We start from the raw sequence: 15,347 nt of genomic DNA, 5'->3' as shown, positions 1-15,347 counted from the left end.
GTATCCAGAAGATCTTCAACCCTTTTAACAAAAATTTACAAAGATCTCAAGACATCCATAATTGATTCTAGATCTTCCATATACTCTTGTTTACACTAAAAATGAAACAAAACTAAACACTTCATCTTCATCTTTTGGATGTTGTTGCTCTTGTTCTGGTGGCACCTGAGGTTTCTTTCTGTCCAAGCAGCCCACCAGATGCAAGCTGGTATAATTTTCCACCTATCCTAATGGTCTGAAATGTTAGCATAACTGCTCCAGATCTTCAAGGTCTGATCTATTTTCCTTGGCATCACCCAGCTCAGACCCTTCATACTTGGAAAAATTTCCCATAGTTGAAAGGTAATCCTGCAGTGCATAAATAGGTGGGCTATTGTCTTGGCCTTTTCTTCCCTAAAGAAACACCTAGGGCTTAGATGGATCCCCCTTTTCATGAGATTTTCTTGATTTAACACAGCTTGTTTAGCCAAAAGCCAAGTGAAACAGGAAACTTTATGAGGAATTCTGACTTTCCATATAAGCTTCCAAGGCCAGTCATCAATCTGATTATCATAAGGGTTAACTTTTTGTAGGCTCCTTTCACACTGAATCTACCTTGATTGTATCCCTGCCGCTCCAATCTATCTTGGTAAGTTGAAATTCCTTTGAATTGCTCCAATTTGCTGTAGAACTCAGCTAACCTCAAAATCTCCCAGTCATTAAAAGGTCTTCTAAAGCTCAAATTTCATCCCTGATTTGACCAAACTTCAGCCACAATGGCCTTTTGCTGTTGGTTTAGGATGTAAATATCATTGAAGGCATCCCTTAGGGGAGCTTGTTCTAACCAATTATCTTCCCAGAAAAGAACCTTCCTACCATTTTCTGTTCTTAGGCTGCAATTCTCTCTAAGCTTTGGCCACAGGTTCTAATAGACCTCCAAAGATTGATTTCATAAGTATCAATGACCATTTGGTGGTCCAATGATCTAACATTTCAACTTCAACTGGATTACTTTCCAAAGTGCCAACTCACTAGATGCAAATCTCCAGAGCCACTTCGAGTCACTTCATATGATCTATTAATTTGTTGGAGCAGAAGAGGAGGAAGCAAGACTCAAAAGAGATGGTGGAAGTTGATACCATCATGTATATGGTGGTTGTGAGAAATAAAGGAGAAAAATATTATTGAAATTGTGTATCTACAATATTACATTGAGACCTTATTTATAGACACTATATTAAACTCCTTCTCTAAATAGGATTCCTATTCCTATTGTAATTCCTATTCCTATTCTAAATAGGATTGTAATTCTTATTCCTATTCTAACACTCCCCCTCAAGCTAGTGCATACAAATCATATGTACCCAGCTTGTTACAGATGTAATTAATACAAGGACCGATGAGGGACTTGGTTAAGATATATTCAAGCTGATCATTTGACTTCACAAATTTCGTAACGGTATCTCCTGAGAGTATCTTTTCTCTAACAATGTGACAGTCATTTTCAATGTGCTTAGTCCTTTCATGAAACGCGAGACTTGATGCAATATGAAGGGCTGCTTGATTATCACACACTAGTTCCATCTGACCGACTTCGCCAAATTTTAGCTCTCTCAACAACTGTTTGATCCAAACTAGCTCACAAGTTACTGCAGTCATTGCTCGATATTCTGATTTTGCACTAGATCAAGCAACCACGCTCTGTGTTTTACTCTTCCACGACACCAAATTACCTCCTACTAAAACACAGATGTCGAACGTCTATCAGAGGGTGATTCTGCCCAATCAGCATCTGTATATCCATATCCAGTGATATGCTCATGGCCTTAATCCTCAAAGAGTAGTCCTTTACCAGGAGCTGATTTTATATATCACAAAATACGAACAACTGCATCCCAATGACTATCACAAGGGGAAGTCATAAACTAACTTACAACACTCCCAGAAAAACAGATGTCAGGTCTAGTCACTGTGAGATAATTCAACTTTCCAACCAGCCGCCTATATCTTTCAGGATTACTGAGTGGCTCCCCCTGTCCCAAAAGGAGTTTAACATTCGGATCCATAGGGGTGTCGATGGGTTTACATCCCATCATTCTTGTTTCTTCAAGAATACTTGCGTTGAGAAATAACAATACTTGATTTAGACAAAGCAACCTCAATACCTAGAAAATACTTTAGGTTTGCCAAGGTCTTTAGTCTGGAAATTCTTAAAGAGATGTTGCTTCAAATTAGTAATACCATCTTGATCATTGCCAGTGATAACAATATCAACAACATAAACAACCAAATAAATACACCGATTTGGTGCAGAATGTCGATAAAACACAGAGTGATCAGCTCCACCACGAGTCATGCCAAACTCCTGCATTACTGTGCTAAACTTTTTGAACCAAGCTCGAGGAGACTGTTTCAGACCATAGAATGACTTATGCAATCGACATACAAGGCTACTAGACTCCCCTAAGCAAAAAAACCAGGTGGGTTCTCCATATAGACTTCTTCCGCAAGATCACCATGTAGAAAAGCATTTTTAATGTCTAACTGATAAAGAGGCCAATGACGAACAGCAGCCATAGATTGAAAAAGACGGACAGATGCTATTTTAGCCACAGGGGCGAACGTATCACTATAATCGAGCTCAAATATCTAAGTATACCCTTTGGCAACAAGGCGAGCCTTAAACCAATCAACCTGACTGTCTGGACCAATTTTGACTGCATAAACCCACCGACAACCAACAGTAGATTTTCTTGCAGGAAGGGAGACAAGTTCCCAAGTACCACTTGTATGTAAAGCAGACATCTCATCAAGCATAGCCTGTCTCCATCCAAAATGAGAAAGTGATTCACCTATAGTCTTAGGAATGGAAATAGAGGGCAAAGATGATACAAAGGCATAATAGGGTGATGAGAAATGATGATAACTCAAGAAAGTATAATGTGAGTTAGCATTTCTAGTGGATCGTATACCTTTTGAAGTGCAATCGGTTGGCTAGAAGGAGGCAAGTCCGCAGTAGGAGCAGGATCCAACACATGATATGAATCATCTAGGACTAGTGTTGGGCGCGGACGACGATGATAAGTCAGGGGTGGTGGCACTTCAACTAGAGCTATAGAAGTAACTATAGATTCCTCAAAATTCGATACAGGTAAGACCTCAGAGACATTAGAAGATGTATAGTAAGGTTGAGATTCAAAGAATGTGACATCGGCAAACATTATGTATCAACCAAGATTAGGTGATTAGCAACGATACTCTTTTTGAACTCGAGAGTAACCAAGAAAGACACATTTGAGAGCACGAGGAGATAATTTATCTTTACCCGGGGATAAGTTATGAACAAAGCATGTGATCCCAAAGACACGAGGGGGGATAGAGTAAAGAGGCAAATGAGGAAATAGTATGGAATGTGGAACCTGATTCTGAATAAAAGATGAGGGCATTCTATTAATCAAATAACAAGATGCAAGGACTGCATCACCCCAAAAACGCAACGGAACATAGGATTCAGTGAGTAGAGTGCGAGCAGTCTCAATGAGATGCCTATTCTTCCTTTCTGCTACACCATTCTACTGAGGAGTGTGAGGACAAGATGTTTGGTGAATAATTTGGTGAGTCATAAATTCCTAAAACTGAAGGATAAGTATTTTGAGACATTATCACTACCAAAAGTACGAATAGAAACACCAAACTGATTTTGTATTTCCGCAAAGAAACTTTTGAATATAGAAAATAACTCAGAACGATCTTTCATTAAGAAAATCCAAGTACATCTTGAATAATCATCAATGAAACTAATGAAATAAGGAAAACCTAAGGGTGAACTGACTCTACTAGTTACCCAAATATTCTAATGAAAAAAGAGACTCTGAACAACCCTCAATATTACGGGAAAAGGTAGCACGGATGTGTTTCCCAAGTTGACACGACTCACAATCTAATGTGGATAAACTAGACCAACTAGGCACCATCTTTTGCAACTTAGATAGACTTGGATGTCCCAAATATTTATGAATTAGGGCTGGATGATCTGTAACGGAGCATGTTGTGAAGGAATTTGAAGAGGTAAGATAGTAAAGGCCTTAAAGTGACAGAAGAGAGGGGTTTAGCATTTCCAACCCCTGTTGGTTTTGTTTGGATCCCATTGGCTAAAGTAATAGCTCGAAGAGATCGTGAATAAACAATATCAGACAAAAGTGATTTGTTACCAGAAATATGATTTGAAGCGCCAGAGTCCATGACCCATGAGCCAAGAGTATTAGACTGTGAAACACAAACAAAAGTATTACCCGCAACATGAACATTAGGCAGAGTAACCGAGGCTATTGGTGGAGACGTTTGCTTACTTGCTCGATACTGAAGGAACTCATCTGCTTGAGCAATATGAGCAGTATTGGGTGGTCGATCAGGCTGAGCAACAGATGCGTTTTGTGCAGATGTTTGCTTACTTGCGCGATTCCTAAGAGACTCATTATATCCCTTTATAGCAGTAGGATCATAACTGGGTGGTGGACCATGCAAAATATGACATGTCACAAGTGTGTCCAAGCTTATAACTACACTTGGATCGAGATCTACCAAAACCACCTCCTCTTCGATTCTCCATAGGTTGATATCTTCGCTTGTCTATGGTTAGAGATGTGAGAACAGAGGAGTCAATGGTGGATGATGAAACAACTTTTTGATTGGGAGGCACAGCAAGATGAAGTAGACGAGAGAATAATTCATCAATTGTAGGACTAGCTAAAATTTGATCACGTACTGAATCATGGTCAAGAAAGAAGTCCAACAAGAGTAAGAACTAGAAACAACGTATGTCTGTGCTCTTGTTTTTCTACGTTCGTAGTGACTGGCATCAACATCTCAAATTCCTCCATGACTGCCTGTACTTGTCCGAAGTATGTAGACATATCGGATTCTTGTTTCTTTAAGTTGGTCATGCAATATATCATAGCATATTACCGAGATATGTCATTACTGTATAAAGCATGAGCCTTTTCCCAAACTGAATAGCATGTCTGGAATGGGTGAAACAAGGGCATCAACTTGGAATCAATAGATCGCCATAGGAGACTACATAGTTGAGCATCAACCTTCTCCTATTGTTCTTTAACTTTTGCATGTTCCTCACTAGCCTTTGCCTTTTCATCTACCACACAAGCCTTGGTAGTTAAATGGTCTTGGACACCTTGACCCTTGCACCACAACTCAACCGAGAAAGCCCAAGCTAAATAGTTTGAGATTCCCATTAATGATTCTAAAGTGATCATAGGGCTTGAATTTCCACTTTTGGGGCCAGAATATCAAATCCCGAAAGACATATTGTAAAATCAGTCCCAAAAAAAAACAGATCTGCCACCGAAATTGGACAGGAATCAAAGAGAAAATAAAACAAATTATGTGTACGGTCGGAATTACGAGGCGACCCTACTGGAAGAAAAATATGCTGAAAAAATGGCCGGAAACAGCCTGAAATTACCTGAAAAGTGGCTGGAATAGCCGGAATCTTGAAAAAATCAGATCTGATTGCCAAAAAATGGTGGAATCAGGAAATAATTGAACAGGTATCCTCAAAAAGGAGAGTCGATCCAACTGGGAAAAGAGAAACTGCCGAAAAGTTGTCGGAATTGATCTCACGCGCCGGCGCATGGTCAGATCTGCCGGAAAATTCACACCTCTGATCGGCGCGTGAGGGCACGTGAGAAAGTATTTTCCAGTGAGGGTCTGACTGGGGTTTCGTCGCCGGAGAGTGAGGGACCCAATGATGGTGTTGGTTTTCACACAACACTAACGGAAAGAGATGATGACAAAATTAAACTTCGACAGTCGCCGGAAATTTCTGTAAAGGTTTCTCACCATTGCTCTGATACCATGTGAGAAATAAGGAGAAAAATATTATTGAAATTGTGTATCTATATTATTACATTGAGACCTTATTTATAGACACGGTATTAAACTCCTTTTCTAAATAGGATTCCTATTCCTATTGTAATTCCTATTCTAAATAGGATTGTAATTCTTATTCTTATTCTAACAGTGGTCTGTGTGGAGAGAAAGGAATAAGATGTTTCGAAGATAGATTCAATTCCATTCACAATGTAAATGAAATTATTTAACATCTTTACTTTTTTTGGTGTAAACAACTATATATCACGATGTAGATCAAATTGTAGATGATAGGAAATTTGTAGTTTTTGTGATGAATTTTGAAGGTGGCCAGCATATCCTAATGCTGAAGAATACAAACTTACCAGTTCACAAAAAAAAAAAAAAAAAAGAGTATTATAGTACTGATTTAAAATGTGGCTGGTATTTTTAATTTCTACATAAATTGCGCACTTCACTTCAAAGAAACACACTTCATTTCTTGCTTTTTACTTCACTCCCCATGGAACTTGTCGCTTTTAGGGAATTTTTCTTTTAAACACTGATCGTAGGAATTCCAACACCCCTTCACACACCCGGGATTAAAACATCTGGACCATGGATAACACAACAGGACCTAACATTGAGCAAACCAAGAATAGGGACAGGTCTGAATTTTATACCATGCTAACAAAACGAACCTTGTACCTAACTTAGCCCCGAAAGCTAGATCGTGTGGTGGGGGACCACCAATGACCATATAAGGAGACAATACCCATTCCCTAGAAAAAATTCTAAGATGTACAAAAGTGTGTGCATATCAGATAATTAGACCTTTGGCAATTTCACTATTCTACATATGAGCGTTTAATTGTTTAAAAAAATGAAATATCAGAGGAACCAAAAACAAAAATCCACCCTCACTCGCTACTTAACCTAGCATGTGATGGTACAAGTGCAACCAGATAAAATATTCATCAAACCACGAGTAGAAGTATTTATAGATGCAGAATTTTCAAAATTGTATCAATTCAATGTGTCAGAGAAGGTCCCATTTAAGGTCACCAAGATCATTGACACTATACGGGACTTAGGTTGTGATATAAAATAAAATTAACACATCATTTTTGTACAAGAAAGTAGATGCACCACATATAAACGTACTCATATTAGAATTCATATGTTATCAATACTTGTTCAGTCAATGTGGTAATTAGGGTAACAGCAATCTGCTACATACAACTTTGACCCATCAGTTATATACTATTTAATGCTTAGCAGTATAATCTAATTGGAAGCAATAACTACAAAGAAACTATAAGCATATCCATGACCAACAAAACAATCGCCAAAAAATAAATGAGACTTTGGGGAAAAAAGAACAAAGGCGTTAATTAAGAAAACAAATCAACTCTACATTTTGTTATGACAGTGAGCTTACTTTCCATAGTAGTTGTAGCACATCTGCATCTATCTTTCCGGGAACTTTGGTGGCAAAAATTCTGGCGATCTCTAGAAGAGTTACTGCCATATCAGGAGTAGCCTAACAATCACACAGCAAAAAGAAAGTAGGATATGTGAGCTCTGGGGACTGATTATTAACAAAGATACCAAAAATACAGAATATTTACACGTCTATTAACTATAGCATGGAAAATGCATGAGCTTAAACTTTCATTTTTTTTATGACAAGGGAAGCGCACAGGGTAAAAACCCCGCTCCTATGCAATAGCTCGCAAACCACATAGGAGAGGTAACCCGCACTAGGCAAGCCCGGTGCGACGAGCTCGACCCAGAAGGCAAACCCCTTGCTTTCGCTGGCAAGGGGTTTCGAACTTGAGACCTCCAACATGGAAGTCCCAAGCCCAAACCACTGGGCCACCCCGAAGGGTATGAGCTTAAACTTTCATTGACCCATACCTTCATTTCTTTTATTGGTAGCATGGACATAGATGCCAAGACGTTTTTATATATACCGAGATTATGATCAAAAGAAATGTATCTTGATAAGGTAAGCATAAGAAAACCTCACGCTAAAATAACTTACATTAAGGCCTACTTAACTACAGTAGAACTCGAATAACTTAAACCTCTCTCAACAAATGGCTGGAAAAAACAACACCTCTCTACCATCCACAATAGCATAGGAACACATTATACGAGAAAATGATCTCACGCTTCCATAAAAGAACAATAAACACCTCAATATACGAAACTCCAGTGTAGAACAAATATTCGCTTAAGCATCATCCTAGTTCTTACATCAAGATGTCTTTACTCTTTATCTTTTCTCATGGTGGTGAAAAAGAATAACATTATGATGGAAAAGAAAGGGGTGGTACAACCAGAAACTTTTAAGAATGTTGACATATCTAATACCACAAGAAGAAACTAGAACATACAAGGCTCCATAGTGAACTACAGACTAACACAACTTAAAGACATGATATATAGAGAATGATCACTTAACCCGTTTACCAGAAAACTAGACAACAATCCAAAGAATATGCTTTTCCCCGGCCTTACGTACCTTGAAACGAGCATGAAGTGTTAGCAATATATCATTCACTAATGGTGCTGGCCAAGCTGGATCTGTAAGTTCTGATGCGATGATGGATTCTAATTCATCAAAGGACTCGTGAGGGCTTTGCATCCATATTAGTGCTTTTATTACCATTGCGCGAACATAAACACATTCACATGCAACAGTTGTCCGCACCACCTCCATTAAGGAGGCCAATAAACTTGCAATTGTGTCCTTGGCAGCATTGGTATTAGATAATGAGGAAACTCGACGTATACCTAACCAAAAAGGACAAGAAAATCAAAAATTTGGAAGAATCAGTGAGGTGACAATTCTGGATCCAACAAAGAGAACACGAAGGTCATAGAAGAATTGAGGCTAGACACCAACCGTAATACAAGAGAATACTGACAATTCCGACTAAATAAAGCCAACAAGTAAAAGCTAGTCTTTACAGGACTAATAAAATTAACAGCAGCAGGTCATCCACAAAGAAAATCACCTCCAGAAAAGCAAAATCTATAAGTAAAATAATACAGCGGAAAACAGAAATAATTAATGAAGGCATAAAAAAGATAATTGAACTTGTCAATGGAAGATAGTAAAGATCAAGGAAAAGGACAATGACCATTATTAAAGGACCAATGCACACTTAAAGGAGTTGAAAATGCAACCAAAACCAAGCATCTTCATAAACAAATGCACACTTGGCTAATATTGTGTAGATTCTGTTGAAGATACCTAAATAAATAACAGTGTGATCTCTATGATAGCTTAAGCTTTTTGATGGGACGATCACATTTCAACATCGTGCCAGAGCTGGCAAAGGTTCTAGATTCGCCGCCACCTATTATCAAAAAGAATTTCCACGTGTCTTGTCAGTGAAAGAATCTGGCCAGCACGTGAGAGAGTGTGGCAAAGACATCAAAGTGTGCTCTCTCAGCTCAAGCTTTTAGATGAGATGGTCACACACTTCATCAGATTCTAAGATATAGCAAGTCTTCTAACACAACTTTTCTTCCATTTGAATTTAAGTCCACTTTATCCCATTTAGTGCATTCAATCATCATGGTGCCACACAAACATGCATGTGTTTTTGGAGGTCTACCACATGACCGAACCATATCAGGCTGTCAACTCTCATTTTTGTTGTGCTATTTTCACCTATCGGATTTGATCATTCGTAATGTCGTCAAATCTTGTATGACCCGAACAAGCTGCAATCTGGTGGACAGTTTGGAAAGAAAGGAATGCAATGTGTTTTGAGGGAAATTTTAACTCTCTATAGAAGATCTTTTCTTTGTTATAGAAACCCACTGAAGTTCATTAGGGATCATATATTTTTTTTGAGGATTAATCATTAGGGATCATATTTTGGAGTGACAATTAGGGTATCCTTCTTTTTATCATTTTCCAAAAAAGTTGATAAAGTTGGCAGGTATGTAAAAGATGTTCTTTGTTTTCCATCACTATTGCATGTGTCAAACAAATACTGTGACATTTCAGTTCTTACAGCTTGTTCAAATCGATTATTCTTTATGTAGAGAAATGGTCGATTCCATTGATTATAATCGAAAAGACTCAAAAGAGGTTTTTCAAACCAGAAGCGGTCTTTATTTTTATTTTTTCTATCATGAAGTTGCAATCAGAATGGCATCCATAGATTTTGTCCAGATCTCACCCTTCTTTTGATAAAAGGGAAGGAGAAGGATAAGGATCTTCTTCAGTGGATCCCTCTTGTTCCTGTTTAGTCCCCTTCATTTCAAAGCTTGATTGCATTTTGTTTTTACATTTCTGGCATAAAGAATATATTGTAGTGGAGTCTAAATCAATACTAGAGATTTTAGAATCATTGTTGTTAGAATCCTAGTAGGAGTAGGAATAGGAATAGTATATACAATCCTATTTAGAATAGGAATAGGAATCCTAATTGCATAAGGAGTCTAATGTAGTATCTCTAAATAGGGGCCTCAATATAATAATGTAAACACACAATTCAATAATATTGTTTTTCAGTATTTCTCATATGATATCAGACCATTGGTGAGAAACTCAATCAGACTGGTCATCGTGCATCAATTTCCTGTGACTGTCAGGGCTGATTTGCGTCAGTCTATTTCTGTCAGTGTTGTGCTTCTCTTTTCCAGTAGGGTCGTGTCATCATTCCAACCCTACCCTAATAATTCTTTTTTTTCTTCTCAGATTTTGACCACTTTTCAGTCGTCAATCCTGCGACCCTTGTCAGTTTTCCGACAAAATCTGTTAAGACCCCTTTCAATCATTTTTTTAGCAGTTCAATACAAAATTTGCTTACGTTCATTTCTGATTTCAATTCAGTCCTATGATTAAGTCGGAACCCTTAATGAGGAGAACAGACAATCAAACATCACTGTCCATGAAGAATCGACAAGGGGGAGGTCGCTTTGGAAGATCTCGACTTAGGTGTAGTTATTGTAAGAGGCTTGGACACACTCGTGACGTATGTTATTCTCGACCTAAGTATACTTATTGTGATAGGCTTGGACAAACTCATGAATCATGTTATTCTTTGCATGGTCAACCACCCAAAAAATGTGCATGTTGTTCAATCTAACGCCATAGGTAATAAACGGGTTTATTTATCTGAAGAGGAATATAATGAGTATCTTCAATATCAAGCAAGTAAGGAGATACCTCTACCAGTAGCCTCAATTGCACCGTCTCCTACTTTTGAATCATGCATTGTGGACTCTGGCGCCTCCGATCATATTCCTGGCGATAAATCACTTTTGTCAAATATTGTTTACACACAGTCTCTTCCAGCTGTCACTTTAGCCAATGGTAACCAAACCAAAGCAAAAGGAGTTGGACAAGCTAATTCCCTATCCTCTATCACTTTAAACTCTGTTCTTTATTTCCCTAGTTTTCCTTTTAATCTTGCATCTGTCAGTCGTTTGACTCGTGCCCTAAATTGTGGCATACTATTTCTTGAGGACCCATTGTCATGCATGACCGTAGTATGGGACAAACAATTGGTGTAGGATATGAATCACAAGGTCTTTACTACCTTACCTCTCCTAACTCCTCAATAGCATGTCCAACTACACATTCTCCAGACATAATTCACAAACATTTCGGACATCCTTATTTGTTCAAGCTACAAAAGATGGTGCCTAGTTTGTCTTGTTTATCCAATGCATCCATTACTCAAGTTTTGAATTTTTTTACTCCCAGGCACGAATACCAATGCACTTTCTCTGTCCTACTTTCTAGGGAAGTAGAAGACCATTTTTCCGGCAGCAACCACCGGAATCCTAGCCTTTTCTTTCTAAGCCAACAATTATCATCCACTGTGATAATTGCTACACACCTTAGACTAGGATGGAAGAGAATAGAATTTATTTTAATGCTGGGTTTAAGTCATTCGACATCACTAGATGGAACTCGAGCAAGTCTGAATGGTATGAATGGGTTGAAAGAAGCAGAAAGATGATGACGAGGTCAGTTATGAGCAAGAAAGTTATGGAATGGATATGTTTCTGCCTGAGAGAGTCTTCAAAGGAGCACAAAAAGGAGACGAGAAGATGGAAACTAGCAGAAAGAGAGACAGAGCTTTTTTGTACTAAGAAGCAAAATGAATATGGGAAATTTATGAGCTTGATAACCTTAAATAGTGGTGGAAGGTCGGGCTTAATCATACTGGAACTTGCATTAAATGCAGGGTGGGTGGATATTGCATTAAAGATTGAGAGATTCATTAAATGTCAGCAAAGAGAGAAGGAACATTCTTTCTCAAGAGTGACGGAGGATGAATACTTTTATGCTGAGGCTGTCCAACAGAGTAAATGGGGGAGCAATAATTTAAGAAGAGCCAAGAAAAACACCAAGAAAGGAAGCATTCTGATTACTAAGCTAGTGAGTATTCAGGAGGAAGATCTCCTCAAGAGATGCCTTATAGGATATTGCACTGCAGGCAAGAAGAAGAAACCAACACTGGCGGATATCAGGAGTTGGTCCTCAACAAACTGGAAAAAGGTCTTTGGAGTCAACATATATGAATTGAACAGCGAAATGTTCCTTTTCGAATTCCCCAACAGATACATGGCGGAATTGATCATCCAAGGCCAATGGAGGTGGAAGAGTAGCATATTTCAATCTAGATTGGTGGAGGCCAACAACAGGGTGCACTCCTAGCCCCTCAACTGTGCGTGAAACTTGGATTAGAGTAGTGGGGATTCCATTGCATTTGTGGTCTAGGAAGGTCTTCCAAGAAATTGGGGATCTGTGTGGAGGTTGGATTGAGACAGAAGAGGAAACTGAGCTAAAAAAGCACCAGAAGTGGGCAAGGATTCTGGTGAAAACCAACGTGAGAAACCTACCGAGAGAGGTCTCTGTCGCTTGTGATGGAATTACATATTTTTTTTCCAATTTGGGCAGAAAGCAAACCCAGATTCAAAATAAGGTCGGAAAGTAGAGGCATAGTCGCCGAGGAAGATGAGGTCCTTTGCCTAAGGAATAGTTTTATCCCGAGGTCTGATGGCGTAAACATATGCGACATAGTACCAAAATCCCATCCTTTTAGGGATTTTAGTACGTCGAAGCACGTGGGTTGTACTTCGACAGCTGGAAAGACAATTGGGAATGGAGCACGAGAGAGACATGTGAGTTTTTCAAATGAGAGGGCTGAACTGGGCCAATTAGGAAATCCCAAGAAGAATAGAAAATCTAAATGGCCCAATGGCCCTGATTTTGCAGCACATGTCATCTTTAATGATTTACCAGGGACAAAACTCGGTTGCACAGAAACCCAGAAGGACCATATATTGGCTGGTGACATAACAGCCTTGCATGTGTCCAATTCAGGCGAAGCAAAGCAGAACATGAACACAAAAGTCGTGACAGAGCTACTGGAGGAAGAAATCAGAGGAGATTTGATGATACCGGGAGAGGAAGAACTTAACTCCATAGATAAGAGAGGTGATGGAAAAATTACAAAGTCAGGGGAGACTGGGCTAGCAATACAGAGCTCAAACACAAAGATAGTTAATTGGGAGGTGAAGGAACCTGTACCAATTATGGTGCAACAACAACAAAGGGCTCAAGATGTAGATAAAGCGAATTCAACATGGGTACAACAGAACTTGATAAAACTGGGGAAAATCTTTGGGATCGATTTCCAAGGGCATGAAGAGGAGGCAACAGAGTAACTGCTACAAATAGACAATAGCAGACAAGTCAGGAAAATGGAGAAGGATACAGAAGTCAAGAAACTCAAGATCAAGGGTGCACAAGAGCTTAAAAGTCTTGTAGCCTTTGATGTAAAATTTAAAAGTTCTGGAAGTAGGAATAAGGGGAGGAACACAATTTTCAACACATGATGAAGTTTAAGCTAATATCATGGAATGTTAAGGGATTAAACGATAGGGAGAAGAGAAGGGTCGTACATAATTTGTTGTCTGGATGGAGAGCAGATATAGTGTGTCTCCAAGAAACAAAAATTGAAGGGGATATCTCGAAGATGGTAAAGCAGATTTGGGAAGGCAGATGGATTAGATATGCCTATCTAGAAGCAAGTGGAACAAGAGGAGGTATCTTACTGATGTGGGATGCGAGGGCATGGATGGGGGAGGTCTTGGAAATTGGTTCTTACACCATTACTTGTAAATTTGAATCACAAACCCAGAATTTTAGCTGCCATATATCTGGAGTGTATGCTCTAAACTGTTACAAGGAAAGGAGAGTTGTACGGGAAGAACTGAGCTCAGTAAGGGGGCTGATGGAGGGACCCTGGGCAATGTGCGGGGACTTCAATGTATCTAGGTACATATCTGAGAAGAAGAACTGCAACAGAAGAACTAAGGGAATGAGAGAGTTTTCTGATTTCATAGAGGACATGGAATTAGTTGACATGCAATTAGAAGATGCTGCATACACATGGTTTAAGGGAGATCAACAGGAGGCAGCCTCCAGAATTGATAGAATCATGATTTCTAAAAATGGGATGATACCTTCAACAATTTGAAACAGATTCCTCTTCAAAGGCTGGGCTCAGATCATATACCAATAGCTTTGATTACTGGCTGCTGGGAGAGGAATAAAAGCTACTTCAAGTTTGAAAATTGGTGGCTGCAGTCAGAAGGTTTTGTGGATAGAGTTAGAGAGTGGTGGAGCTCCTTCAGTTACACAGGAAGACCTGATTATGTTTTGGCATGCAAACTTAAAGCACTGAAACTTAAGCTAAAGGAATGGAAACAAGAAGAGGGTGGAAATCTGGGCAGTCAAAGAAGGAGATTGTTAGAGCAGTTAGCAGAATTAGATACAGAAAGGGTAAATAGAACTCTCACTGTGGAGGAAACGACAAAAAAGGCTGCAGTCTTACTTGAGTATGAAGAGCTAGTCAAGAAAGAGGAAGTTTCATGGAGACAGAAATCAAGAGTACTATGGTTGAAGGAGGGAGACAAGAACACCAAATTCTTCCACAAAATGGCAAATGCTCACAGGAGATATAACAATATAGATCAACTCATGATACAAGGAGAGGTTACTCAAGAGAAAAGCAGAATTGAAGGGGAGATAATAGCATATTATAAGAACCTGTATAGAGAAACACATCAATGGAGACCTTATAATAATGCTGAATGTCCAATGTTGACTGAAGAGGAAAAACTGTCCCTGCAAGGCAGATTTGAGGAGAATGAAGTTCTAAATTGCCTAAAGCTATGTGCAGCCGATAAGGCTCCTGGTCCAGATGGGTACACAATGGGTTTCTTCATCAAGTGTTGGGATGTACTGAAGAAAGACATCATGGACACATTTCAAAACTTTTATGAGCAAGAAGTCTTCGAGAAGAGTTTCAACGCTACCTTCATTGCACTCATTCCAAAGAAAAAAGGAGCCAATGAGTTAAGGGACTACAGACCAATTAGCCTCATAGGGAGCATTTACAAAATACTCTCCAAAGTTCTCACAGAAAGGTTGAAAGCTGTGATAGATAGAC

General features: G+C 39.0%; 1 protein-coding gene across 2 annotated transcripts in view; it reads right to left on the bottom strand.

Annotated features, from left to right (window-relative positions):
* LOC102602976 (uncharacterized) overlaps positions 1-15,347 on the bottom strand; it is an 85,598-nt gene that overhangs the window by 24,764 nt on the left and 45,487 nt on the right. For both annotated transcript variants that reach the window (XM_006338065.2, XM_006338066.1), the window contains 2 exons: positions 8,378-8,649; positions 7,289-7,390 (listed from right to left, as the gene is read on the bottom strand). In XM_006338065.2, coding sequence (XP_006338127.1) covers positions 7,289-7,390; positions 8,378-8,649 — 374 coding nt within the window. The remainder of the gene's footprint in view (positions 1-7,288; positions 7,391-8,377; positions 8,650-15,347) is intronic.

The sequence above is a fragment of the Solanum tuberosum genome, unplaced genomic scaffold (assembly GCF_000226075.1).
Source record: "Solanum tuberosum cultivar DM 1-3 516 R44 unplaced genomic scaffold, SolTub_3.0 scf00002, whole genome shotgun sequence".
In the NCBI taxonomy this organism is placed as follows: Eukaryota; Viridiplantae; Streptophyta; class Magnoliopsida; order Solanales; family Solanaceae; genus Solanum; species Solanum tuberosum.
This window is presented reverse-complemented; position numbering and strand designations above follow the sequence as displayed.